At 40.8% G+C, this 27852-nt stretch overlaps 2 protein-coding genes across 4 annotated transcripts in view; one reads left to right on the top strand and one right to left on the bottom strand.

Moving 5' to 3' along the window:
• Positions 1-2908, top strand: part of EEA1 (early endosome antigen 1) — a 141675-nt gene extending 138767 nt beyond the window's left edge. For both annotated transcript variants that reach the window (XM_037064665.1, XM_037064666.1), the window contains one exon: positions 172-2908. In XM_037064665.1, coding sequence (XP_036920560.1) covers positions 172-294 — 123 coding nt within the window. In that variant the 3' untranslated portion in view covers positions 295-2908. The remainder of the gene's footprint in view (positions 1-171) is intronic.
• Positions 2909-5105: 2197 nt separating this feature from the next.
• Positions 5106-27852, bottom strand: part of PLEKHG7 (pleckstrin homology and RhoGEF domain containing G7) — a 46777-nt gene continuing 24030 nt past the window's right edge. For both annotated transcript variants that reach the window (XM_037064668.1, XM_037064667.1), the window contains exons 9-15: positions 19705-19879; positions 18110-18225; positions 17691-17784; positions 12738-12817; positions 10692-10845; positions 7597-7694; positions 5106-6630 (exon numbers count right to left, since the gene is read on the bottom strand). In XM_037064668.1, the coding sequence (XP_036920563.1) occupies positions 6523-6630; positions 7597-7694; positions 10692-10845; positions 12738-12817; positions 17691-17784; positions 18110-18225; positions 19705-19879 (825 nt within the window). In that variant the 3' untranslated portion in view covers positions 5106-6522. The remainder of the gene's footprint in view (positions 6631-7596; positions 7695-10691; positions 10846-12737; positions 12818-17690; positions 17785-18109; positions 18226-19704; positions 19880-27852) is intronic.

Raw genomic sequence — 27852 nt, 5'->3', positions numbered from 1 at the left:
TTCCATTTAACTAAGAAATTACATTGACATATTAAAATATTACATTATTAAATAATACATTCATCACTTGAAAGTTAATACCTTCATAGTGCAGTTTGAAGTATTGTTAATTTTACAATGCATTTGGTGTAGTTTCTGTGCTTAAAATCATTTCACCTTTGTCACCTACAGCATCACTGCAGACACTGTGGGAATATCTTCTGTGCCGAGTGTTCAGCCAAAAATGCCTTAACTCCTTCTTCCAAGAAGCCTGTCCGTGTCTGTGATGCATGTTTCAATGACTTGCAAGGGTAGTGGGTTATCGCAAACTTCAGAGTAATATTACACTAACATTAGATTTTTAATAAATGTACTTAATAGAGGTCTTGGACTACTTTGATTTGGACAGTGGTTGCAATACTAAACCAAATTAGAATTCATATATTTTGGAATGCTATCAATATCAAGTAAAACTCTTCTATTTTTGTGAAACTTGGGCTCATTGTTCATTACTTTTTTCCGTTTGACCCCTGGAACAGCTTTCACACTAAGTTTAGAGTTAGCCAATGAAATGTAAATAAATTTTGGACAGAAAATAGCAATGTATTTTTTTAAATATAATTTCGTTGTTCACAAATGACATGAGTATACTTCAATAACTTCTTTCTCCCAAATTTAGTGGACAGAAATGTACATGGATGATGTCACATTGTGTATGTTGCACAATAACACATTAAATACATCGCGTGTTCTCTGTGTGAAGTTGCGCACAGAACTATGAAACTTTCTGACTCTTTTCATATGTATAGGTCCATGCCTTAGCTACACTGTTATGTTATAAATTTACTACTTAAGTGTTCTAAACACATTTTGTGTTGAAATATGTATTAACCATGAACTCAAAATTGTTTTTGCTTTAATAATATTTACATTAGAGTCTCTTGGGTAGATTTTATGAAAACCTGTGTACAACTGATTTCCTTACTTTATGATTATCCTGGGATTGTATTGTAACAATTAGGGTTAATATTTCTTTTTCATTCTCATTTTTAAACTCCAAATTATTCTCCATTAAGAACTCTACAAAGCTTCCCACCCTCACCCCATTTAGAAGATGAATAATAGAAATTGTCTAATAGTCCTATTCTCAATTTCTTGTAAGTGGAAAATTTTCTGAGATTGCCCTTTATATTATCCCCTCATTTTGTCTCTCCAGCATCTTCAGGAATGAGTTTGCTTTTTCAAAGGATCTGCTTTTTACCTTTATTTGGTTCAATCGTCTCAAGTATAGCTCACCTTCACTGTAATTGTTATTTTTGCATCTTAAAGTCAGTAATGGATGTTGCTAGAGTTTTGTTACATTTGTGAAAACAAATGAAAAATGATAAGGGGACATTAAATATTCTACTTTATATTTTCTTCCTACCTAACAGTGAAGAATTTTTTAAAATTGTGAATTTAAATTTAAAATGGTCCTGAATTTGGGTTTCATATTAACTGGGAAATCATTTTACTTTGCAAAAATAATGCTGTGAAATGACCTTGAAGTAATAGCTTGAGAATAGAGTTTCACTAGAAACAAATGTATTTAGGAATCCCAAAGTTGCAATCAGAAATGAAACAGAATGGCTAATTAAGGATAATTAAAAATTAGCTTATTTGTATGCTGAACAATCCAATTGAACTTTAAATTATCATAGTCTTATTAATTTGGAAAATTGGAAAACATCTGAAGAGAGAAGTCATTAATGTTGGTTTATTACTCTCTAGAGAAGAAATGTAAAGTTATACATTTTTCAGTCCAATTATTTGGTAGTAATATCAGGAAAGGAAGGGAGTTAATTTTCCATTTACAATAAATAGTGTATAATATACACTTGCTTTCAAATATCATGCTGAAATGAAATGTTTATGCTATACTTACTATATATATATGTAAACTTAAAGAGATCGCCACATACTCGTTTAATTATTTAAAAACCCCATTTAAGTAAACCCTATTGTTAGTATCTATTAAGGACCCAGACTGAAGCTCTGAACTTGGATAAACATGTGACATTGAGCACATATAATGAAGAAATCGATGGCTCTTCATTAAAAATAATACTTGGATAATAGAAATTGAGCTAAAGTTATTTATTTATTTTCAAATACTTCTCCTTTCAAATAATCTTAATTCTGTATGTTCACAAATAAGGGATTTAGTAAATATATTAGAAAAATAGTCACAGCACTGCTATTTATTCTTTAAGATAATAAAATTTCATGAGAATTATTCTGGGTTAGAATATTTGTTAACTTCATCCCCTAATTGTGTACACTAAAGGCCTTTTTTTGTATTCCCCTATCCACAGTATTCACCCCCAGAAACTGTAAGGACCATAAGTAGAACTGTGCCTGAGAGATTCTCTAGTTTTCATCTAGCTAATGTCGTCTCATAGGTCCTGAGTAATTTTCTGTAGGCTGTTGTACTAATAATAATAGAAATGAAACCTAATATTTTTGTTGTTAACTCTCACCAACTTTAGGTGTTTGGAAGCAAAATAAAAGGGTTTTCTCTTTCTTTAAATTGAAAAGTCATCTTCTCCCATCCAAGTACTAACCAGGTCCGATCCTGCTTAGCTTCTGAGATTAGACAGTATCAGGTACGTTGAGGGTGGAATGGCTGTAGACAAAAAGTCATCTCTTCAGTCCTTATCAGCTCTACAGTTCAGATGTCTGTTGGTTCTGTTCATGAGTGAGTTAGTGTGTGGAGTCTCAGCTCTCAGCTCTAATGCAAAACATACTAGCCTTGTGTGTTAGTGACTTCCAAACCCCAGCACAGAAATGTGAGCAGAAATCAAGTCTTGCTGGGTTAACAGATAGGAAACTATACCTATGGAATTTTTTTTAATAGAAAGAAGACAAAGCTGCTGGTATGGGATCTGTTCATTTTGAAGAAAAACAAGGGAAACAAACACAAAAACCTCAAAGCAGTGTACAAATAACCTTTTGTTCAACTACCTCTTAATGTGGAATAGGCTAGTTTCGTAGTTTCCTCACAGTAGTGTTAAATAGTAACTGCCAAATTTGTTAGTTTCCCATTTCTCTTTAAAAAGGCTTTATGATTATTTTATAGTTTTGAGAACTTCAAATCCACTTTTTTTAAACCTTGCATTTGCATAAAAGCATTCAGCTTTTAAGTGGAGAGCAAATTATGATCATATATTTTGATATTCATGATCTATTTGACTATAGCAATTTTTTTAATGCACTTTGGCTATAAAACCATGGATAACTTGATCTATAAGATTTAAATGTGCCGTCAATTTAGTATTCCTAGATATGAGTGTGATGAATGCTATTCTGTAATTACAATGTGCCACACGTTAGCGTGTCTTAATTGCCCTTTGCCTGAATTTCAATGATCAATTTGTTATTGTTACAGATGTGAATATTGTGCATAAACTTACTAAATTTATGTAAAACTGTGTAAAATAGAGCTAAGTTCTTCCAGCGTAGGAGTAATGGATTCACTGTAACACAATGCAGTCGTGTCCATGACATTCTGTACTTCTTTGAACTGGATCACGTATCATATCTTATGTAGATACTTAAGCATGAGGATTTCCTTGTTTAGTTTTTGGATTCATTATTTGTATTGTGTTTACTACTTGTGATCATGTTGTTGTGCCTTATTTTGTGAGAGAGTTTAGCTCAGTAAATACTGTAATTTCTAAACTCAGTGATTGGAAGGTTATTGATTATAAATGTAACTGATGACAGCATTTAAATCTGTATAAAGATCAATGGAAGGATCCCTATTGAATTGTTGCTTTTGTTTTTTTTAATATGTTAAAGATGATATTAAAAACTTTCTTTATACTAGATGTATTCTATGGCTACAAATTATTTTGTCTATTTAAAAAAGAGACAGCAAGATATTAACCATTTTGCATTAATTTATTTACAGAATGTTAGAACCTTGCTTGGATATAGGAAGTGGATAATGCTCTAATGTGCAGCTTACAATAGTAATTAAGTTCATAATTTCAAGAGAAATTACTAATGCCATTTTGCTTGAGACATTTCCTTTTCATTTCATTCATTATTGTGGAAAATTAACAAAACTAAAAAGAAATATTAAACAAAATTAAATTAATATCTTCTTTCATTATATATCTAAGTTTAATGACCAGGTGACCATTTAAAAATATTCTTGCGAAGGCTTTATGTACCACTGGGTTTTTTTTATTCCCTTACCCCACCCCCAGGAACCAAAGTTCCAGAGTGTTTTTTCATTTTACTCTGATATGCTTCCCTCTGAAGAGTTTACTGTGTATATTCTCTAGCATTTAATATATAACATATTAGACATGTTCTCTCTTAAGCCTTATAGAATTCCAGTTTAAGTACATAGCATATTCTTTTAAATGTTATTGTACTGTCATAAGAACACAACATGAGATCTATCCTCATGACATCTTTTTAAGTGTACAGAAGACAGCTAAGGCTTCTTCACCTTGCTTAACTGGAGCTTTGCGCATTGGCGTTGCTTTGTAACTACTCATTTCCTCCTCTCTATTTCTCTGGCAACCACCACTTCATGCTTTGATTCTATGACTTTGACTATTACAGATATCTCATATAAGTGGAATCGTACAGTACTTGTCTTTCTATGATTTGCTTATTTCACTTAGCATATAATGTCCTCAAGTTTCATCTACATTGTTATATATTGCAGGATTTCCTTTTTACAGGCTGCTCAGTATTCCATCCTATAAATACATCCCACATTATCTTTATCCATTCATCTGTCAATGGCCAGTAAGGTTTTTTCCACATCTGGCTATGTGAATAGTGCTGCAATGAACGTAGGAATGCTAATATTTCTTTGCATATAAGGTATTTTACATTATTAATTTGGTAAGTTTTTCTCTAACGGCATTTTAGGGAGAAACTAGTCCTTTATGCATATGAATATATAACTACTGGACTCATATGACTAAAGGAATCTTGTGAGATTGCCTAGTCGTAGTCCATTGTTGTCCTCCTAAGTTGGCTTATACCTAAAAATCCATGTCAGATTATTATTAATTTCTTTTTCTAAATATGTGTATATGTATGGTTTTTGGCCATATTTTTTCTGTACATCTTCTCTTGTGTTAGTCTGTATTGTCTTCTGAACATAAATTCCTTTCAGTCTCACCCAGGTCCCATCTCTAGGAATTCACTTAAAATCTATTCTCCCCTTTGTCTTTTTTTCCTTATTTGTTTTTCGCCTTTAACAGTAGTTACTGCTCTCCAGATTTTATTTTTATTTTCACTTGTTCCACAAACGTGTCACGTCATTGCTCAGTGACCCTCCACGACAGCAGTGCCTGGCCTCTGCGCCCCTCCCGTCTGCACTGCCTGGGTGTGAAGGTGGGCTTCTCCCCCGACGGTTCACCGTCCCATGTGACTTCCCTAGGCACCATCCCATTCTCTATCCCATTCTCCAGCTTAAAGAGATCAATTAAGTTGATCCTTTATCTGGAAGCCCAAGTTAATAAATTTATGACTTTCCTTTTGGAAATTTATGACACATGGTTGAACATGAAATTTGTGGATTTCCATTTGATAAAATCTGACTATAAGACCTAGTTCCTTAAATACACTTAATAGTATGTTCTACAACAATAATGTAATAATTCAAGCTGCCTTTCTTAATAAAAATTCTAATGAGATTTCGAGTCTTGCCAAGTTCAATTAAGTGGCTGTACTGTGGTAAACACACACGCAACAACGCCATCCTATTCAAAAGTAGAATATTTTCTATGACAAACTCCATTAGTCTTCAAAAAATGAGGTTTAGAGAAAGATATCTTTCTATTCCTAAGAAACTTTATCATGTGAAAGTGTTAACTGTGAAACTGGAACAGGCAGATACTTGCTTTTCCTTTTTTAAAATAATAGAGTTTGGTATTTGGGATTTTCTATTTCCAAGTTAGAGTATTATGAAGTATACCTGAGATAAGTAAACTGTTAGAGAATAGGAACTTAAAAACTATTAAAATGTAGACCTTACTTATTGCTTATATATTAAGAGAGCAGTCAAACTCTGTATCAAAAGAAGTGCCATTGTGTGTGAGGTGGGGCTGCAAAGCAGTGAGATGTTTGCAAAGTCCTGTAGCTGGGAAAGTCCGCTTCATTGCAGACACACAAAGACGCTAGAATTCCTATTGGACACAAACGATGCTTTCCTCCTGCCCCTCCATTCACCAGATAACTCGCCCTTTACAAATTTTAATAGCACCCTACCTCACTCATGCCTCTTGCTAGCCTGACTGAAACCTTTTAAGGTTGTCTGAATATCAGTGTATACTTGACAAGAAATTCCTCACTTTGAAGAAGTTCATATTTGTTACAGCCATTATTCCTCTGTACTGAGAACTTCCTTAGCTAAAATTCTCCAATTTTGGAATTCCTTTAAAAGGTACATTTCTTTCTAGCTCATCACTAAGTGTTAAAAAAGTTTGAAAGGATACCCTAATCCCTCATTTCTAAAAAGGTTGTTTTAGGTCCCTAAATTTCAGAGGATTCTGTAGGCACTGGGAATAAAGGTGTTTTCTTGGTTTCCCGACTCTTGGTGAAGCAAGCGATTGCTGCTGTTATTTGTGCCATCCATGTTTTCTGTAAATAAAATATACATATCCACACATACACACACATGGGGGGGAGAGAGAAGAATGTTAACTTGACAATTTTTCCACAATTGGATTAATATTTTCCTTTATTGACTTGTTCTTTAAAACTGAGAACTAATAAAATACTTGCATATGGCTTCTATTTTCTTACATCTAATACATCATCACTCTCTCTGCAAATGGGTTAAACGAATATGCAAGTGGGATAAATGGGAGTAATCAAAGAACCATAATAATCAATGATTACTAATTACACTATAAATAGTTTGAACATTGAGTTTCTGCTTTGTGTGGAAATAGAAGTTCTTAACCAGTGGTATAATTTGAAAATCAGACTAAGGGAAATGGCCCAGGAAACTGAGTCCTTAAGAAGAATGCAATATTGCATTTATTGCCTGGCCACCCTGTTGCTATGGCGAAAGCCTACTAGAAGAAAGACAAAAACGGAAACTTCTAAGACAGAGAAATCAGAGTCAGGCAGCTGATTTTCAATTTCATAGTTCTAAAAACAGGGGCATAATTTCAAAGGTTAGAGAGCCGACTGGACATGGCTCATGGATGCAATGGTCCCTCACTGAAGTTGACATCACGTTATTTGTTCAGTGAGACTTTAGAAATTGATTGGAGCATCTTAAAGCCAATCATGCAATCCAAAGCAGTCCTTCCCCCATTTCATACAGAAACTGTATACAACTCAGAAGTCATTCTAGAGCTTCTGCCACGGGAGAAAATGAGGGAGGCTGCGTCAGCTCTGCGAGTGTGAGGAGATTGTCAGCTTGAGGTTTCTGAGCACAAGACGGGCTACATGTTCACATTCCTTCCTAGCTCCCAATCCCTTCCCTTCTCAAAGTAGGTGAGGGAAACACACACAACTTTCCATTCACCTTTGGGGTGAGATTTTTTTCTTGCATCGAGTTTAAAGAGTCAAAACCTACAAAATTGAAATACATACTTTGATGTTTTCTGTTGGGGCTTGTAATAAGAATGCGGCTATACACTGTCGATACCGGTTTTCATGTTGAACAAGGAAGGCATTTCTCAGCCCAAAGACTAGAAAAAGATTACGAAGACAAAAAGACAAATCACTTATTATGAAATCCAAACAATGTCTCAGTTCTTCTCCAAGAACCTAGAGTTTTTCTTTGTTTTTTTTTTTTTTTTTTTTAATGAAGGTGGGAGGTTTATATAGATGACAAAATAAAGTCTGAATCCAAAACCAAGACTTCACTACTGTGTCCAAACGGAGCCTGCTTAAATATGAAAACTGTTCCTTCCTTAGCTGGCAACTTCTGGAGCAACCATGTAAGATGAGCCAGCCGATTCCCACATACAGATGTAGATGAATTTTTCCGTGCAGTCAGGGCTTGTGATGGGAAATGGGCTCCTCAAGGAAGAAGCTTAGCATGTTGGGAGGATTGTGTGTGTGTCAAATGTAGGTAATATAAATATGGGAAACAATGGGATTATTGTTTCTTTTTAGACCCCCACCACTCCTTTAAAAATGTTTTATTTATTTTTGTATTTAAAAAGGAAGCCACATCAAAACAAGGTTTATAGGCAAATTAAGGTGTGGCAAAAGTAAAAACCACATCTGAATGCTTCACAACAGGGTAAGAAAAGACAAAAAAAATGGACTCAAATAAAACCCCACATCCACCAAAGTATGTGAAATGCACCACAAAACAAAAAGACCCGCATTGGCACGGTTTCTGTGTGTGCAGAAGGACAGTCTGTCCCGCCGTTTCCCAGCTGGTCTCCTCAGTAGTGACAGGAGAGAGGGAGAGCAGACTCCTCTGTAAACGCACGTACTAGCGGGAGCTCTTAAAATAAGAGCTGCTTCCTTGAATTACTAACACAACCCAGAGAATAAAGTTCTGCAACCTGTAGATCCTTTCTATAGCTGATACCTGTTTAGAAACAAACCCAAACATCGAACCAGTGTGTGTCCTTGTCAAGTAAGCGAGAAAGGGACTGGAAGAGCGCTTTTTTCCTGGCTGACCGTTGAGGCTGATGCCTACCCACCATCATTATCTCTATTTGTTGCAGTTCGTGGGTTTAACTCAGACTCATTGAGGCAGGTTGGGCCTCGCTTCAGAATCAAAGAAATTGCCAGACTTTTATTTTAACTGCAAGAACTATCCAGGATCACACACACTCGTAATGATCTAAAACTAACACTTCCTAAACCCTGCTGCAAGGAAGTCTGTCAAGGTCATGGAATCGTCCAGCTTCTCTGAGGTGAGAGGACTGGAACCGATTAAATGACTGTCTGGAGAAAAAGATGTGTGTGTTGTTTTTACTCCCTCCCTGATTTTTGTCCTTATAAATTCCCTGTAGCAAATGAGGCTTTAAAGATCACGTGGTTTTCCTCAGCTGGGTTTTTGGATCCATGTTCCTCAGAATTGTGACTGTAGTTCTCAGTTCCTGAAGGCGCCCTTCACTTGGTTTGCAAATATGGGTACGGGGGACTCCATAAGCAAGAGGACCTGGTATGGTTAGGCTTGCAAAATAAAAAAAAGGAGATAAGACGCGGTCAAGAATAGCTCTCTTTCCCTCTGACATTCTAATATAATAATGAATAATAATGAGTATAATAATTGACACCACTCATTAAGTATTTATTTGGTACTGAGCACTGTGCTGTCTCTCTTTCTCTTTTTCTCACCACCCGTCCCTCTTCTTCGTGGCATTTAAACCTACAGCAACCATGTAAGACAGGTCAGCTGGTTTCCTCATACAGATTTAGATCAATTTTTCCAAGGCCACAGAGTAAATCATATAGCCAGGGTTTGGAATCATGTCTCAGTCACTCCAAAGCTCAATCTCTTCTCTTTTCACCCTTTCCCCTTTCACACTCTGTAGCTGTTCTGTCTCAAGCACCGGGTCTGAGCAGCCAAAGCAACAGACCAGAGGAATGAGGAAAACATTTTTTTAAAAAGGAACAAGACATGGTAGTGACAAGTTAAGAAGTAATAAAATGGTGGAAATATAGTTTTAAAAAGGTATTTTTATTTTTTAAAGAAGAAAAAACCTTAGTTGTGCACCATGATGGTATAAATGTTTGCTGTTATTATCATTAATGTGTGTACTCCTCCATGGATTCATTCACTGTGTGATGTGCTCTCTACGGGTCAGTCCTCCCGTGCGCATCATTGATGCTTTCGGCTTGGCCACAGGGGTGGGAATTGAGGGGAATGGGTACTGCTCCCTCTTTTCCTGCTCCTCCCTTGGAACAGAAAGGCAATCCCCTCCTGCCTGGCTTCAGGGGGTCTCCCACAAGCCTATACCCAGGGCAGAATGACACCTGCTTCCTCCGAAACACTACCCAGCACTGAAGAGACTGGAATGTCCTTTAAGTGCCTTGAGTGCCAGGGCTTTCATGGCAGAAGTTACCAATCTCTCATTGTTCTGAGAGATCCCCAGGGGAGGGGCTGTTTCTCACTCATCTCTGTGACTCCAGGGCACTCACAGAGTGGCTGGTTCCCTGTGGACACTCAGGAAATGCTTGAAAATGAATAAAAATGAGATACATCTATTTATGACACATGACATATATGCAAACATTATTTCTGGCATATTTCTTTTTATGTTGCTATGGAACAGGCTATCTTAGGCCTTCAGAGAGTGTTGTGGTACACTAGTGATTTACCAAGAGCAAGAATATTAATAGTGGTAATACAATACTACTAAAAATAGCTACCATGTATTGAGTGTTTTACATGCATTATTTCATTTAATTCTCATGATGACCCACTAGCGTAGATATTATTATCTCTATTTTACCAACAGGAATCTGTGGTGTAGAAGTATCATTTTCTTGCCTTTGCTCACACAGCCAGCAGTGGCAGAGCAGGTCATGCAAGCGCTGGAGAGCAAGCCCAGCACTCCGTAGCCAGTGTGCGGAGTGTGCGCTATACAGCTGCACAGGAAGCCAGCATCTGCTCTTACGAGGACTTAAATTGGGCTTACGTGCTGTCACCAAAAAAGGCCAACACAAAACTCTACAGGGGCAAGCAGATCCAAGGAATGATGAAAACTGACACACACCTGACACGTGGAGAGGATCGATACTTCTGACTACCAATCTATCGAGTGGGATGGGCTGATCGAGTACTGTACACGATCCACCCTCTTTTATCACCGTTTGCAGCTCAGGAGTAAGTGAGGGACACATCACACCTGTGTCTGCGCCTCCAGCTTTCTGAAATCAAAGAGAAAAACCATGCTGTAAGCAGGAAGTAAACATTGGTGCACATCCCTACATCGATTTTCAGAAACAACTGCTTGAAATCCAGCTTACTATTTCTTGAAAAGCGTTTCCCCAAAGTACATAGTGATTTAAAGCGTAGTGTTCCTGAAACCTAATTTTAATTACCTGAGTAAATGTGTGAAGTCTATAATTGGGAAGCATTTTAATCACATCATGTCAATGGGAAGCTCTTCATTTCTGGTGTCTCGCTATAGCCCTGAGTGAGACGAATGAGAAAGGGCCATTCATGAATGAGTTCTGGCCAGCTCTGTCCATTCGGTCTAACCCTCTAAGGAGATTCCATACTCTACAATTTGTAAATGATCAAAATTATTTTGAATATATGATATTGAATTTTTAAAAAGGGTGTCAAAGATTGTGATTTGCATGACATGTATTGTTCATGAAATTGTAAAGAGAAATTTAAAACATAATAGTTCCATTCTTTTTTCAAAAAAAAAAAAGTGAAACCTGACGTTTTCTCTGGGTGGTTACTTTTGTGCCTATGAAGTCAATAAAACCTCCAGACTTATTAGACAAAGGAAATCAACAAGGAATTTAAAGCAGATAATATTCCTCATTTTGGAGTCAGGTAGTCAGGCCTGAAACCAGAATATTGCCTTATGAATACAATCAATATGGGCTGCCATTAATAATTCGTGCACTCAGATTTGAGCCATTATTTGATATGAAGGTAGGCAGTGCTCAGGGTCAGGTTTTTGGTGGGGATAAAGGTTTTCCGGAGCTTGTCAGACAGTCCTTGTCTGGGTAATGTAAGAGAAAAGGCCATCTAAGTTTCAAAACTGCAATTCTTAATATTCTCCAATATCTACTCTCTCCTCAATGACCATTCAATTATTCGCAGATTGAACAATTGGTGTCTGTTTATTTATAGACCCTCAAATTATTTAGCTCAAAGAACCTATCTGACATCTAGAAGCTTATGTTGTTAAAATCCGAGATATCTAGTCTCATGGTGTTGCATCTGTGTAAGGCTAGTCATCCGGTGAGGAAGTGAGTAAATAAAACAACAGATATCTCCGATGGCTGACCACATCGCAACTCCTCCGCCCCCTCTGGGAGCAGATGTCTAGGTCCCTTAGAGGAGGTCCCCTTCGGAACATTGCTCACACCATTCAGGGGACAGATTGTGACATGGGAGATTAGACAGAAGGCCGTTAGTGGACCATGATACTCATGGCTTAATTAGTAACAATAATAGTGGCCATAAATACATAGTGGAAAAATCTCTGCTCTTGGAAGAGATTTTGTGGCTTTAACCCCCAGTTGACTGGTTTGGTCTGTGATGCGGGCTGTGCAATTACCTTGCTTCTGCAGCTCTTATGTGCAGGTAGGTGCCGAGAGTCAGGGCCTCCTCCCACCCGCAGTCCCCAGGTCACTAATTTCCAGGCATGATGTGACCTTTGAACTCAGAATGAGAGATAGATGTCACCTCAGCATGTGGCAGCAGACATTTTCAAGAGAGGCCCCACTCTGGCAGTTTTTATTGTGAACAATTTGGGTGATGAAAAGGCCAATATGGACAAAAACACCTGGGTTTCATTCACTTTGGAAGGTCAGCAATAAAGTTCTCAGCTTCTGGAACTTAGCTCGAAAGTATACAAAGTCACTCTAAAAATGTACACATTCCTTTGACATCCTTAAGAAATGTAACTTGCTTTTGTTATTGCTATTTTTTGGTTCAGTACTATCTTTTGTAATGTTTCCGTTTTTTAGAGGGTGAATCCCAATTGATGTATTAAAATATTTTATATTTTAACACAATTTATTGGGAAATATTTCTAATCTTATTAAGCAGACATTTAGAAATAGCAGTATTTTACCTTTTTGTTGCGCTTAGTTTTCGTGACTAAGAGGAAATCATCAAAGAGAAACAGATAAACATCTAGGAATCTTGTACTTTCTGAGAAAAGAAAGAAGGTGAAATTGGGGCTGGAAACAGTAAGCAGAGGGGTTTGCTTTTTAAACCAAAAAATTGCTTAGAGAACAAGAGCATCTGGGCCCCCTGGCAGACCAACCAGCGTGGCTCGGGGCGTGGCCATCACCTGGGTCAGAAAACTGCATGGCCGTGGGACTGATTTCTTCCTAAAGCAGAGACTTTAGGAAGCTCACAGTTTTAAAGACATTGTATTTGGGGCGCATTTCGTGTGTATCTAAGATAACTTGGATGATGTTTATGATAGTTTCAACTAAGCTTCAGACACATCCATCAATTATTGAACTTACAGCATTTTTGCCTCTTGACTCACCTGGGTGTCCTCAGCAAAGGCGCGCATTAGCAGGGCAAGGGGGCATTCCGTCTTTGCTGCGGACTGCACTGTGGCCTCCCTGCCCTCACCCCAGACCCTGTTTATATGTTGAAGTCCTAATCCCCCGTGTGGCTCTTTTGGGAATGCGAAAATGATTAAGAATAAATGAAGGTGTGAGGGTGGGGCCCTGGTTCAGCAGGATGAGTGTCATCGGAGGAGACGCCAGAGCGAGAGCCACGCTGCATCGGAGAAGGAGGCCGCCTGCAGGCCGGAGAGAGAGCTCCTGCCAGAGCACAAGTCAGGTTGGCCACTTCACCTTGGGCTTTCCACCCTCAGCACTGTGAGAAATAAACTTCCGCTGTTTCAGAATCCGATCTACGGCATTTCATGACGGTGGCCCTAGCTGATGAGGACAGTCATGAACACCACTTGTTTCTCAAGTTTTACAGCATGTCTGTACTGGTTTAAATATTCTTCATGCAGCTTTATACTTACAGACTTGTTTGAATGACTTTTGACAATAACTTAAGGCAATTCAGCTTTTCTATTTTTCTCTGGGAAGAGGCTAATGGTAGAAGAAGCTAATATTATTCTAATATTTGATTTAGGAAGCAACCCTTCTCTAACCTTATCACTTAGAAGTTAGAAGAAAAAATAGTTCAAGTTACATGATTTCAGAGGAAAAGCAGTCTGTCCAGTGGGGAATGTGACAGATACTTAAAGTAAATATTTTAAAAATCAGTTAATATTTGTATTATATTATTTATTTTATTTATATTATTCTAGAAGTCCTATCTCATATCCTTCTATCCCTGGAAACTAGGTGGCTAATGTTAGATTATTAGATAAAATATTTAGTATTCATTTCTATTTCCTCCCCTTCTTCAAATTTAAAGGGAAGATTTTTTCATATTTTCATAGAAGAGAAATCAGATATTTTATTCAATTTTGAGTTGTCCTTGAATATTTTCAAAAAATTATATTCCATCACTACTAAAACATTTTTTGTCCAAGTCATACTATGGCAAAAACTGCTGACTGTCCCTTAGAAAACTTTCCCCTTCTTTTGTAGTAAAGGAAGTTGTAGTGGGTACCTGTTCACTGCAAATACTATACCTACCAGCCTCCTTGTAGTTACATTTGAGCAGGTGACCTCGTCTGACCAATGGGATACTAGCAAAAGTGTGCAGTTTGTGAGTCTTAGCCTTAAACAGCCAGGCTCTGTTCCCTTTCCCCTCCCACCAGCTGGACACCCTGGTGAGTCCTCTATGACCACAGAGAAGAAAGCCATGTCCCAGGGATGGCAGAATAAAGAGACCAGAGAGACCTGGGTCCCCAGTCACACCATGGAGGAAACCTGTCACAGAGCTCTGACTTTACACGAGACAGAAATAAACTTGTTCTTTTAAGCATTTATTATCTGTCTCTGTCTTCCCTGGCTGAACAAATAGCTTAACAAATACAGATGTGACATCAGGAATGAGACACTGGACTACACTTGACCTGTTAAATGTTGTTTTTCCTACTCCAGGCTATTCATGTACAAACTAGGCTGATGATCATTGTCAAAATAAAACAGCTTTTTTCTCTTGCTAACTTTATGCATTTTATTTAACAAGCAGTTAGGGAGCATCTGCTAGGCCCAGCAATGTATTCTGGGAATGGTGATGACTTTGGCTATTGACTGAGGCCCTCGTGTCCCTCCAAGCAGTCGTCAAGCAGTGACCGCCTGCCAGGCATCGGTGTTTTAGACAGACTCTGCCTTCAAGAAGCTTTCATTCTGCTGAGAGCAGACACATCACAACTGGTAAACTAGATTTAAAACAAGGTAACTCAGAACCTGATAGCACTAAAAGTAGACAAGGTAATATAAAAGAGCAGGAGTAGGGGGAAGATTGGAAGCCTGAAATCAGGCTGTTCACATCTGTCACCCAAGGATTTAGACGCTATCGCAGCCGGTGAAAAACTTCCACCGCGTTGCTCTGTGAGATGTGGTCAGTGAGCACTGTGATCCGGAAACCCTCAGCCACCTGCCGCACAGCCAGCTTGGAGACCCCCAAGTTTTCGCAGTTCTGAGTTGGGCAGCAGCTTGAACAACACATGGTCTTCAGTGGTGCAGCTGTCAGGCAATTGTATTCGCCTGCACCTCACTCATTTTTCTATTTAGAAATACCAATCTATGGGGAAACACACGTTTGCGAAGGGTAAGCTGGCTTGTGAAGTCAGCTTTACCCTTTACCCTGGTTCGTGAAGTCGGTTATGCTCCAAAAGTTATGAAAGCTTGTACTTCCTGGGGACAAGAAAATATACTTATTTGGTTACAACAGTACAGATTTTAAAGCTGAAATAAATTTGGGGACAAAATTTATGTGCTAGGTATCACCATCATCACCATTGACATTCACAGAAGAGATGAGGGCAATTTAAACAATTCTACCCCAAATGGTTTGGATGTCCCGATTCTTGGCCCAGTGCTTTTCCCATTCAAAATGATGCCCTGTTTCTTCTACCACTATCACCCCCACTGCCACCCCATCTCCATGAAAACTTGGAGTCGAAGTCCCAGTGACCTTAAACTTGACATGTTACCACTACTACCTGGTGCCTCCTCTCTGATGGGGTCTGACGAACACAGCATGTACCACTGAACAAGTGCCTGGTGTTAGCAACACTTATGCAGTACATCTTCACTCTACCACATCTGACTCTACAAGAAACTTTTCTGAGAAGTTGGGTCTATTTGTAAGGACTCCTTCTTAGGCCAGCCTCCCACCCACACTTCCATGACAAGCACCCCGATGCCACATGGCATGTGAATGCACATCTAACATAGCTTTTCACTGAGAGATGGTCATTGTCATGTTCATCCAACTTCCACGTGGCTTCTCAGCCCTCCCTAAAATCACCTCCCTGACCCATTCCCACTGCCTCCCTCCGTGTGGTCAGCCAGCCTTCCAGGCACAGAGCACTTGAAGACATCCACTCATTTCCTCTTCAACTATTTTTGCCTTTGAAATATCTCTCACACTTATCCTTTTCTACCCCCGCGCATTTCTACCATTTTAGGATAGGCCAGCACATCTCACAGTGTTGGAAAGTTGGTAGATAGAGAGAAGGGGCGAATCAAAATCTCTGATAATTCCAGGCAAAAACTAGTTTTGAAGGGAAAGGCGTATATGTTTGAACACAAAGCTGTGTAAATTGCTTCATTACTTTGATTTGATTTTTGCCACAATACAAAATTATTTTTTAAATTGTAAATAACTTCTTATAAATTCTAACATCCAAGAAATGAATCATTGTTGTGCTTCGAAATGAAAGTGGATGGTCCAAGGTTCCGAGGCGTGAGGAAGCAGGCTCAGGGCCTTCCCGCCACCCCTGCTTCACTGCAGGGCTGGCGGCCTGCTCCCTCTGCCGGGGGCGCCACCTCTTGTGCATTGCATTGATTCTGATGACTCTGCTTTCAGCATCCTTTTGAGCCTGACACTTATTGCTGGCAGTTTCCTGGCCAGGTTCCCCTTTTGGGAAGCCTAGTAGGCTGAGCCTGCCTGGACTCTGCCATTCACCTCCAGGTGATCTTGAGTGTGATTCAGAAACTCTCTGAGCTTCATATTTCTCAACTTTGGATTAAAGGTAATTTCTCTGCATAATACACTGGAAAGGGAAAATGTGCGAAAAAGCCCTTTGATCTAAAATGTCAGGCAAGTCTACCTTCCCTAACTGGTAGGTACCAGGTAGGGGTTACATCCCAATCTCACATCTAGAGCTAAAATATAGCAGATTCTCCACAAACATGTATCACATCAAGAGTTATTGCCTGGCACTCCTCACCAGATCTCACCCTGCCATAAATATACAACTTACACCCCACAGGTCTTCTCACACAGTAGGTGCCCCATGGAGATTTTGTGCAGAAACAAGTAGTTGAAGGACTGCAAATCCGGTGGGAGGTCCTCCCCACTGTCCCTCCAGTGACCTCCATCTTTCCACCGCCCCAAGCCCACCTCCAGGCCCGTGGGCCATGTGAAGCCTTCCCTGGGTGTTCCAGTCTCTCTTCTTTTCTGAACTTCCCCTGCGGGCCTGCTCGGCTAGTGAGAAGTACAGCTGCATCCTCCAGCGCTGCCCACACAGTACAACACACACTACAGAACAGGTTCAGTCAACACTGACAGCATGATCGCCCAGTGCACTGGTGGAGCAAAATGATGGTAACAGCTGATGTGGAGCGTTTATTCTGTTCCCAACCTTGAGTTAAGATCTTCGTGTAATGATTTCATTTTAACAACAATCTTATGAGATACATATAGTTATATCGTTTTATAGAGAGACAATGAAGGGCATGTAGCTAGTTACGTTGTGAAGTCTTTGATCAAGCCAGCACCTGTGTGAGTCCACAGCACATTCTCTGACTCACATCTTCCACGGCCTTGGCCGTGGACAAACACAATTCTTCACACCCTTTAATTAGCAACAGTTGGATAAGTTACACGATAGCAAAGATGATTTTTTAAAGGAAAAGTTATTTACCTGCAAGGGTTAATTTTCCCTCATAGAGAAGGTGTCTGTTGGTTGGTGACAGGATGTTTTCTGCCATATGTTCCTTAAAAATGTGCTTTAGGCACTTGCGAAACAAGGGAGAAAATCAAAGAGAGGTTGTTAGTGGTTGGAAGAAAACACATTTCTGGAGCTGAGGCAATGTGCTCTGTCTACAAAGTGTAAGACATTTAGAAATGTCAGTATATGGACATGGGAATGGGAAAGGAGGAGAAAATCTCTTGGAACGACCACCTGAGAACAGCAGGGTGGCGTCTGCCTCCCCACATGTGAACTGTCCCATGTGAATGAAGGCTGTACCTCGTGCTCATAACACCACATTCAATGCCCGAGCGGACTGCTGGGGGCTTCGTTAGACTGAATGCCACACTCCCGTCCCAGGGGACCTTTACCTCTGGAATGAAAAACCTTTTGTCTCTGTCCCACAGTGGGGGCCACACTATAATCTCCTGTAGATGCCTAAGTTTTTGGAAATTGTCAAGCCACTTCACTTTTCCTTCAAGGTCCCCTGAAAGACAAGATGCATGCGATATACTTTTAAATTTATGTGACATTACAGCATGAAGTTTAACTCAGATGTACCACAAAGATTTAGAAACACTGCCCCTGGGGGCAAACCACACCCTAGGTTCCTTCAACATATTGCTGGCAGTTTAAATGTCTTAGGAAAAACTCACTAATTTGAAATCAGCCTCTTGCCGAGAAAAATGAAGCTTAAGGAATTTAATTCAATAAGTTGGAATTATATTGTGCATTTTCATTTAAATAATACAAATAAAGTCTCTGGTAGCTTTCTCTATTTCCCTATAGCACAGAGCCTGTAATTAGAAGAAGACAAAAAAATCAGAATAACAAGGACAAAGATATTTTTTGTCCTAATTATAAAACATGCATTCGTTTAATGATAAGGATAATTATTTCTTTGGTAAAACTTATTTTTTTACTTTTGAAGATTTGTATTAACTTTCCAACATTTTCTAATAACATTGTTATTGAGGTTTTGAAGTGATTTGGGGGAACATGGAGGGCCAGTCCCAGGCCCACACAGTCACATGGTTAGGGGGTCCCTGAGAATTCACTATCTTCGAGTTTATAGACTTAAAGTAAGGCCGCAGGGACCTGTTCTGCCAACAATGAAAATCCACATTTTACTGAGAAATCTCCAGAAGAGGTGCTGTTATCTTCCTCCCCAAGCTATCAGAAGGAGTGATAATCTTCAAAATTACTTTAAAAGTTTTTAAAAGTCTGTTTTTAATTGACGTTTTTTGTCTTACTCACTTGATAAGCTCAATTGTAGTTCCTTGGTTCATTTTAGACTTTTAACAAAAAAATTTTAAAAAGGAAAAACTCCCATTGAAAGGCCATTTTACATTTAAACTTTTAGAAATGAAAATATGTCACTTCTGTGCAACTGATAATCATAATTTTGAATTGTTCCCTTTTGACACTCCCAGGAAATCTTGGTTTATGGAACATATATCATGGACTTCTTTATTTGAGTTTAATTATACAGAGCTACACAAATAAATTTAAGTCATCAAAGGGCTTCTTCTGTTCCCATTCCCCAATTTCAGTCCTAAGGATTGCAGTAGGCATTATTTTTAGATTGGCCCTGGATTTCAGCGACCTAAAAAGTAGTGACCAGTAATTTATCAGTCAGAAAGGCCTCCCATGGTGTTTACTCCCATTTGCTTTGTTTGGGCTCAGGGTAGATGTTAAAAATAAAGTCTGCCATCGTTTGAGAAGTAGAACTTTTCCTGCCTGGACTCACATGTGAAAGCCTTGGAGACAGCCACGTCCTGCGCACTTGCTGGTAGAGTCTCTCAGGGCTCGCCAGGATGTGACTGGAGCCCATTGTTTTGTGTGTGTTTGGATGAAGCCCAGACCGTTCCCAGGAGCCAGAGTCTCCTACCTGACCACGACCCCTTCCCCCAAACTCTGATTAAGCTTCCACTGGAGCTCTGGGTCACCTGTCCCAGGGACTTACGGATTGACTTTTCCACCTTTTCCTTGATGGAGTAGATCATGATTTTCTCAGTAGCGTCTGTACTTCTTTTCCAGATATTCTTCAGCAGCAAGGGGTATCGAGTCAGCCTGTGCAGTGGAGCCACGAGCAGCTCAGACAGGTGAAGCCGTCTGCACTGCTCGTTTTGCTCGCACCACTGGGGAAGGCGAAAGCAGACACAATCAGAATATCACTTCTATCAAGGCCCTGAGAAGCCTGGATATGCGACACTCAGAGATTTTACTTAGGAGCCTCATGATGCAACTGTGAGCTTGTTGGAGGAGTTTATGAGCCACAGTGTCTTTAGTAGCAAATTCAGGGTCTGAAATGGGGTTCTTAGATGTGGTTCAGAGGTATTATTGAATATTACTGACTGACATTATTACTTTCTAATTAAAGAAATGAGCGAATCCTCCTTTGGCTGTCTTGCCTTCCCAGTAATGGCGACGAAGACCGCGCTTAGCATTACGTATAACATCACCTCTCAATCCTCCTAAATGGGGAGATTTATCAAGATGGAGAAGCACAGGAAAAGTTTAAAGTTTCTTAAATCCCCTAGAGAATACGTGCTCCCTCTGCGGCAGTGATACGAGGAGTCCCTGCCTCGTCTACCCTTCTCACTTAGGAGTTCTGTTTGCCCATTGGCTTCTGCTTCTTCCCAGCCCCCCGAAGGAGATTTCTGGGTTTGCCAGCTCTGTTCCCATCCTCACTGTGAGGCACAGTTAGGAGAACTGAGAGCCAACACCTTCAGGGGAAAGGAAGGATTTTTGCTTGGTGGACCAGTTTCTTGATTTTCTTTTCTTGGAGGCAATCAAGGTAATGTGAGAAAATGAAAACAGAAGTCAAAGAGGCTAAATTTGGCTACATGCTATAGGGAAGAGAGGGAGAGGAAAAGGATAAAGACAAAGCATTTTCAACAGAGAGAATTTGACAAAGAGGTGGCTGCAGGGTGTGCAAAGCACTAGGGAAGCAGGAGAAGGAATTCGAGTTAAGTATTGCTGTGGGTTGCATATGGAATTTCCATAAATGGTATCTGGGAAATGCAGATAAACATGAGAATAGTTCATAAATTTGTTTCCTTTGCTGTATTATTTCTTTGACTGTGATGCAGTCTTGAAACTGAGGAGCCCCAGCTCTTATGCAGGTGACACATGACACATGGAATCAGGTCTCTGGCTTCTATGCACATAAGCACATCAAAAATATTACTAAGGGGTGTGTTTTTCTTCTTCTTCTCTTCTCCCACCTACTCTTCACTCTTCACCATAGTTCAGCTCTGAAGGGGTCCTGCCCTTTGGCCTGCCAATTCTTTTTTTAAAATTTAATTTATTTATCTTTAGAGGGGAAAGAAAAGAGATAGGGAGAGAAATATCAATGTGGGGTTGCCTCTCTTGTGTCCCCTGCTGGGAGCTGGCCTGCAACCCAGGCATGTGCCCTGACTGGGAATCGAACTGCGATACTCTGGTTTGCAGGCCCATGCTCAGTCCACTGAGCTACACCAGCCAGGGCTTGGCCTGCCAATTCTTTGTCATTGTCTTTCATGCCCAGGGCCATGTTATTGCCTCTGCCTTGTGGCCTAGATCCTTCACAGGCAGCTTCAGGTGTACCCTCTGGAAGGCTCTCTATGCTCTCATACATCTTCATGCCCACACGTCAGCCCTTGCATTTTGGAGCTCTAGGCACAGTTGGCTCAGACCCCCACCAAGTCCAAAGCCTTCCCTTAGATATTTACAAGCTCGCTGAGGAACTGATATTTCAATGGCTTCCTCCAGCCCCCGGACTCCTGCTTACATACACAGTTTCTTCCCTGAACACTGTGGGCCAGCTGATGCCAAACTTAACCCCTTGGTTGGTTTCCTATGCTGGTTTCCACTGTAATTCCACTCACAACGAATGTTTTTATGAGTGAACATATTTATTTTACTGAGGATTTGCGATTGTGGCGATGGATTAAATACATAGCTCACAGTACTCCCCCCCCCATTCTGATTGCACCATTTTCTTCTATGGAAAGAGAATTCTTCCTCTCGATTTCTCCCTCCAACTCCCAACCTCATGCCTAGCAATTTGCACTCATCTTCCATAGCTTGGCCATGTCCTCGGGGGTTTTGCCCTCTCCCACTAGGAACTTTATCAACGCATTTCTTCTGAAAACATCCAGGGCTCTTCCTCACACGAACTTTGCTGGACACAATCTTTTCTACTCCCCTACATAAGAGGCAGGTCAAGAAAGTGAGCACAGGAGTGCATGGGTGGGGAGTGGGGAAGGTGGACCAGCTCAACGAGTCAGGCTTCAAGACTTTCTGTGGGACCACCTCCCTTTCTCCATAAATCAGACCCCTCCTAGTGGGAGGTACTAGATCATCTCCTAGTTCTCATTTGGCTCAGAATGGCTGGGATTCTCACTGATGTTGGGAGGGATGGAAAATAATGCAGGACTCACAGTTGTGGAAAGGTCAGGGTGGCAATGAGTGGGAAGAAGAGTTGCGGGGAGGCCTCAGTCTGGGGTCCAAGAGGCTGACCTCCATGTCGACTCATGGGCAGCAGTATCCCAGCTCCAGTGCCTGGGAGCTCCTGTAACTGATTTCTCAGAAACAGTTAGGTATTTCCTCCAAACACAGCCCTGGCTACTGCTCCAAATTTTTATGTCACAGAAAACAGCTCTGGCTGCCAGCACCCAGAGGAAATGTGAAGACATCCAATCTACCCCACACATCAATCAGGCAAGATGCACTAGTGATAAATAATTGAGACAAAGATCCAGGCAGGGATAGCGGAAGCTTTTAGTGTTTCAGAAGGCATCAGAGGAGAGAAAAAGAGATACTTGATGATTCTAAAAGTAGATATAAGTTTTTCTTTCATCTCTCTATTGTCTTTATTTTTCAGATCCATTAGGGAAAAATAGAACATCTCAGTCAAGAGAGATGGGACATGAAAGGCTTTTTTATGGATAGGTCTAGACCAATGGAGGATGCTTCTGTTTTATAATACACAGCCATTGAGTTTAGGGCAACAGTAAAAGGAATTCAAAGGCCCATATAAAAGCATTCTCCTCATAAGTCTGTCTTAGTGGTGTGCAACATTGGGCTGGGGCAACCAGCATTCTTGGAATTTTGGGAAATTTACATAAGCTCTCTAAACCTCATCTACGAAATGTGGATAAGAAGAATAACTACCAGACTTCAGCCAAGATGGAGGCGTAGGTGGAAACACTGTGCCTCCTTGCACAACCAAGTTTAAAGACAACAAAGTTTTAATAACAAAAACGCAACCAAAACACAGAAAATTGAACTGTACGGAAGTCCGACAACAACGAACCATTCAGCCAGACCAGTAAGAGGGGCGGAGCCAGCGGCTGGCGAAGTGGGGTTTCGCAGGAAAACTTGGCCAAACCGACTCAGGCGCACAGGCAGCAGTTGGCAGATCCCAGGCATGGGGTTGCGATGGGCAGACCCAGTGAGGGCACAAGGTGGCTGCCTGACTGAGGTCACACATTCACGCGCAGATAAACCAGGCGAAGGAGGAGGCAGTGAGACAGACTGTGCAGGCCCCAGTGGTGGGAAGCAGCAGAGGGGACTGCCATTGCCCCTCTGACCCCAGACAAGTATTGCCCCTCTTTGATCCCACACCCACATACAGTGTCACAACCCAGTGACTGAGTTGCCCCACCCTGCTGAACACCTAGGGCTCCACTGCTCATACATAACAGGCGCGAACAGACCAAAACATGGCCCAAGAAGAACTCAAAGCTCTGGAGCCAATAACTCTAAGTGACCAAGAAATAGCCAAACTTTCAGATGCACAGTTCAAAATACTGGTGATCAGGATGCTCACAGAACTGGCTGATTATAGTCACAAATTAGAGGAACAAATGAAGGCTAAATTAATTGAAATGAAGGGAAATGCACAGGAAACCAATAGTGATGGAAAGGAAACTGGGACTAAAATCAAGGGAATGGACCAGAAGGAAGAACAAAATATCCAACCAGAAAAGAATGAAGAAATGAGAATTCAAAAAAATGAGGAGAGGCTTAGGAACCTCCAGGACAACTTTAAACACTCCAACATTCAAATTTTAGGGGTACCAGAAGGGGAAGCAAAAGAGCAAGTGGAAAACTTATTTGAACAAATAATAAAGGAGAACTTCCCCAATCTGGCAAAGGAAATAGACTTCCAGGAAGTCCAGAGAGTCCCAAAAAAGTTAGACCCAAGAAGGAACACACCAAGGCACACTCTAATTACATTAGCCAGGATTAAAATGAAGGAGAGAATCCTAGAAGCAACAAGAGATAAGGGGACAGTCACCTACAAAGGACTTCCCATCAGACTGTCAGCTGATTTCTCAAAAGAGACCTTGCAGGCAAGAAGGGGCTGGAAAGAAGTATTCCAAGTCATGAAATCCAAAGACCTACAACCAAGACTGCTCTATCCAGAAAAGCTTTCATTTAGAATGGAAGGGCAGATAAAGTGCTTCTCAGATAAGATCAAATTCAAGGAGTTCATCATCACCAAGCCCTTATTATATGAAATGTTAAAGGGACTTATCTAAGAAAAAGAAGATAAGAAATACGAACAGTGAAAAGACAGCAAACTCACAGTTATTAACAACCACAGCCAAAACAAATCAAACTAAGAGGACAGCTAGATCAGGAGCAGAACCATAGAAATGAAGAACACATGGAGGGTTAGCAACAAGGGGAGAGGGAGGAGGAGAAGGGGGAAGAAGGTACAGAGAATAAGTAGCATAGATGGTGGGGAGAAAATAGATAGGGGGAAGGCAAGAATAGTAGGGGAAATATAGAATCTAAAGAACTTGAAGCATGGGACATAAACTAAAGGGGAGGAATGGTGGGGGAGGGGGTGTGCAGGGTGGAGGGGAATGAAGGGGGGAATAGAACAACTGTAATGGCATAATCAATAAAATATATTTTTTAAAAAAGAATAACTACCTCAGCAGCTTGGTCAGAGATTTTTAATGAGATAATTCATACGCAGTGCCCAGAACCATGCCTGGCACTGGTTTGAACACTCAGCCCAAATTAGGTAGAACTCTTAGTGATTGTTAGCAGTACCCCACACAGTGACCTGGTACGAAGTTCCAGTCTCCTTCTTTGCATCATTTTAATTGTCTCTGAAAGAGCAGGGAAATTCCATTCCCATCGATGTGCACCAACATAATGTATAGACATTCATAATGCCCAGCCTCACATGATGCAGAGGTAAATTCATCCCAGTGCTTCAGTACCCAATTCCAGGTAGCCCATGACATGGCACAGATGGATTTTAGCTCTCCAATAACACTGTTTATGTCAGCACATAGTAGGGAAATGAATATCAGCTTCAGACAGGTCTGAATCGAATCCTGCCTCTGCTCCCAACAACTGTATCCTTAGCTAATTGCCTAACCTGTCTGAGCTCTTGAAAAATGTGGAAGGACTGCCGGTCAAGATGGCGGCAGAAGTAGACTTGGCTCACTTCTTCGCACAACCACATAAAAATTACAATTAAAATATAGAACCACCATCACTTAGAAATGTCAGAAATTGAGCTGAATGGAAGTCTGACAACTATGGAATTAAAGAAACCACATCCATCCAGACCTGTAAGAGGTGCACATATGTGGAGCAAGCTGGTTCCACACACATGTGGATAGAAATTTGGGAGGGATATCTTGGAAGTGAGGAGTTCCAGACCCACACTAGGCTCCCCAGCCCAGGATTCTAGTGCCAAGAAAATAACTCCACACAACTTCTGGCTGCAAAAGGCAGCAGGGTTTGATTTGGTAAAAGAAATTTCTGGAGCTCCAAGCAGTTCCTCTTAAAGAACCCACACATGGATCCACCTACTCAGACTCACTGCCTCTGGGCTGCAGCACTGGGGTAGCAGCTTGAAAGGCACCAGAGGGAGGGACTGAAGTGTTGGGCATCAACATAAGCAGAGACCATTGTCTCTTTGCTAAACCCTCCCCTCACAGAGCCGGGAAGCTGGTGTTATGTCCGAGACTCCATCAACCTGGCTAACACTGTTTGAATGGCCTCGGAGATTCCCAGAGACTCTACCCTATCCAATTTACAGGCTCAACGAAGCAGCTTTTCAATGAGAATGGGCTGGTCTTGGCTCCTAAACCTTATCCCACAGGCAATAGTTGGCTTCAGTGAGCCCTAATTAGATTCACAGCTCAGCTTTGCCTGGGAATCTCCGAGCCCAGCACAAGTAGTGGCCATCTCAGATTGTTTAACAGTTCAGGCAGAGTGCCCTAGGCAACACACAGGTGGGGGCTGACCTTGTCCTGCACCTTCCAGGAAACTCCAGGGCCAGTGCACCCAGTAGACAGCTACAGACCACGTTGGAGTACCACCACTCTGCCTCCACATGGCTGATCATCCACAGAGAGTGGAGGTTGGTGATCAGAAGTCACAGTCAGTCCTTGCCCCCGACTGGACTGAGTAAAATCCTCCCATTGATTTGCCAACAGGAACCAAGTCTGAACTACAGGAGGAGTTGTAGCCCCCTCAACCCACATGAAGGGGACACCTCAAGTACCCAGGTGGGGTGATGAGGAGGCTGTGCCACTGGACCCTATAGGACACCTACTACATTAGGCCATCTACCAAGACATGGAGTGAAAGCAGCTCTACCTAATACACAGAGACAAACACAGGGAGGCTGCCAAAATGAGGAGATAAAGAAACATTGTCCACATGAAAGAACAGATCAACTCCAGAAAAATAGCTAAATAAAACAGAGATAAGCAATCTATCAGATGCAGAGTTCAAAAAACTGTTTATAAGGATGCTGAAGGAACCTAGCAAGGACCTCAGCAGCATAAAAAAAAGACCCAGTCATAAACAAAGGATCCACTAACTGAAATAAAGAACAATTTACATGGAAACAACAGTAGAGTGGATGAAACCAAGAATCAGATCAATGATTTGGAACATAAAATAGCACATACAACCATGCAGAACAACAAGAAAAAAAAGAATCCAAAAAATTAGGATATTATAAACAGCCTCTGGGACAACTTCAAGAGCTCCAATATTGTCATCACAGAGGTTCAAGAAGGAGAAGAGAAAGAGCAAGAAATTGAAAATCTATCTGAAAAAATAGTGAAAGAAATAATGAAAGAAATCTCCTCTAATTTGGTGAGGAAATAGACATCCAAATCCAAAAAGTGCAGAGAATCCCAATTATGATGGATGCAAAGAGGGCCACTCCAAGACACATCACACTTACAAGGCCAAAGGTTGAAGATAAACTCTTAAAAGTGATGGGGAACTCAAATGTTGGAAAAATTTTAGTTTCCAGTAACAGCTAGTAAGCTTAGTAATCAGTGTATGTTAAGACTATTGTTTCAGGAACTGAAGGTATGACCCACCCTGACTCCAGGAGATCATAAGCAGTCTTACCTTTGTGGCAGGAGGCCTGAGAGCAGCAAGATGGAGTCTGAGCCATTGTGCTCCAGGATGAGATCATCACTGCCCGGGGCACAGATGAAAGAACAGGGCAGCTTTTTATCTGACTAACTTTTTCTCTGAATTCCAAACATTTTACCTACATTTTTCTTCTCCTTATTAAAAGGGTCAGTTTAAAATGGAATTTAAGACAGTCTATTAGGGTACAAACCTACCACCTTCTCAGATTGCTGGCCATCTGAATAAAGTACCCATAAATATTCAATCCCTGTATCTGTTTACTGGGTCTGGTAGGTGACAGGCAGCATGGAACACAAGCTTTTCTGGTTTCAAAAGGAGCAAGATGGGAGGGAGGTGGGGAGAGTGGGTGAAAAGGTGAGGGGATTAAGAAGTACAAATAAGTAGTTACAAAATAGCCATGCTAATGTAAAGTATAGTACAGGAAATGGAGAAGTCAAAGAACTCATATACATGACCCATGGATATGAACATATCCATGTTGGGGGGGGGGTTGCCCGAGGGAGTGGGGTGTGCTGGGTGGAGGGAGGCAAAGGGGAAAAAATCGGGACAACTGCAATAGCATAATCAATAAAATATAATTTAAAAAGTGAAAAAATAAGAAAAATGGGGATAATATCACATTCCACAGGGTGACTGTGTAGACAAAGTGACCATAGATGACCAGCAAGCAATGCAGTGGCTGGCCATAGCATGA

Source organism: Sturnira hondurensis, unplaced genomic scaffold, assembly GCF_014824575.4.
Source record: "Sturnira hondurensis isolate 20B ecotype Veracruz unplaced genomic scaffold, ASM1482457v3 Scaffold0015509, whole genome shotgun sequence".
NCBI classification, from domain to species: domain Eukaryota; kingdom Metazoa; phylum Chordata; class Mammalia; order Chiroptera; family Phyllostomidae; genus Sturnira; species Sturnira hondurensis.
This window is presented reverse-complemented; position numbering and strand designations above follow the sequence as displayed.